Raw genomic sequence first — 660 nt, forward strand, 5'->3', positions numbered from 1 at the left:
CTGTCTCGGGTGGAGCCAATTCTCGAAGTCGCCACAATGTCTTTGCGTTCAAAACAACCGTCTGTTTGTCATGGTCTAATAACACCCCGATAAATTCGTAACGTGTTACCATTTTTTGTTGATTGCCAACAGTTACCACGCACTTTCTCATGTTTTCAACAATGCGATCACCCCATTCCTTGACCGTTTTGCGTGGTCCTCTGATATGGATGTTTTCGATCCATGTGTGAACCTTCAATTCGTTGGTGGCCGCATATTGTGGTTTCGCTACCTCAGACTCTCCTGGCAAAACTCTCGTGATGTGTATAAAATTTCATTTTTCCATTTATTAACCCATTGGGAGTCAATTCAATTCTACGAGTTCTCCACTTTTCTGTGCAGCAGCGGAAGCCCACTCAAATGTTTTGTGGCAGGTTTACCTGGAAAAAAGAAGCCTTTAAATCAGACAACGCCGCGGATTCATCATAAACTGCACTTAGATATTGGGATATATATCCCAACGGGACTTCTGACTCGTAATCATTTTTGTTTTTTTACCTTGGGACAAGCGATAAATCGGCGTCTTTTCCTCCACAAATGAAAATGACATAACCCGTCCCTTTGAAGGAAGATCCGAACCTTGGCTTATAACCTTTGCTTCTTTTATGATTACAGAGTCTT

The 660-nt window shown here is 42.1% G+C and overlaps 2 pseudogenes across 2 annotated transcripts in view; both read right to left on the reverse strand.

Moving 5' to 3' along the window:
• TEOVI_000884200:pseudogene overlaps nt 1–151 on the reverse strand; it is a 605-nt pseudogene extending 454 nt beyond the window's left edge. Inside the window, exon 1 of the mRNA in view lies at nt 1–151. This exon is cut by the window's left edge and continues 26 nt beyond it. Within this exon, the coding sequence occupies nt 1–151 (151 nt within the window).
• Nucleotides 152–364: 213 nt separating this feature from the next.
• TEOVI_000884300:pseudogene overlaps nt 365–660 on the reverse strand; it is a 668-nt pseudogene continuing 372 nt past the window's right edge. Inside the window, 5 exon segments of the mRNA in view lie at nt 365–403; nt 405–527; nt 529–588; nt 590–655; nt 658–660. The exon segment at nt 658–660 is cut by the window's right edge and continues 9 nt beyond it. Coding sequence covers nt 365–403; nt 405–527; nt 529–588; nt 590–655; nt 658–660 — 291 coding nt within the window.

The sequence above is a fragment of the Trypanosoma equiperdum genome, assembly GCF_001457755.1.
Source record: "Trypanosoma equiperdum strain OVI genome assembly, contig: ctg_1803, whole genome shotgun sequence".
Lineage (NCBI taxonomy): Eukaryota > Euglenozoa > Kinetoplastea > Trypanosomatida > Trypanosomatidae > Trypanosoma > Trypanosoma equiperdum.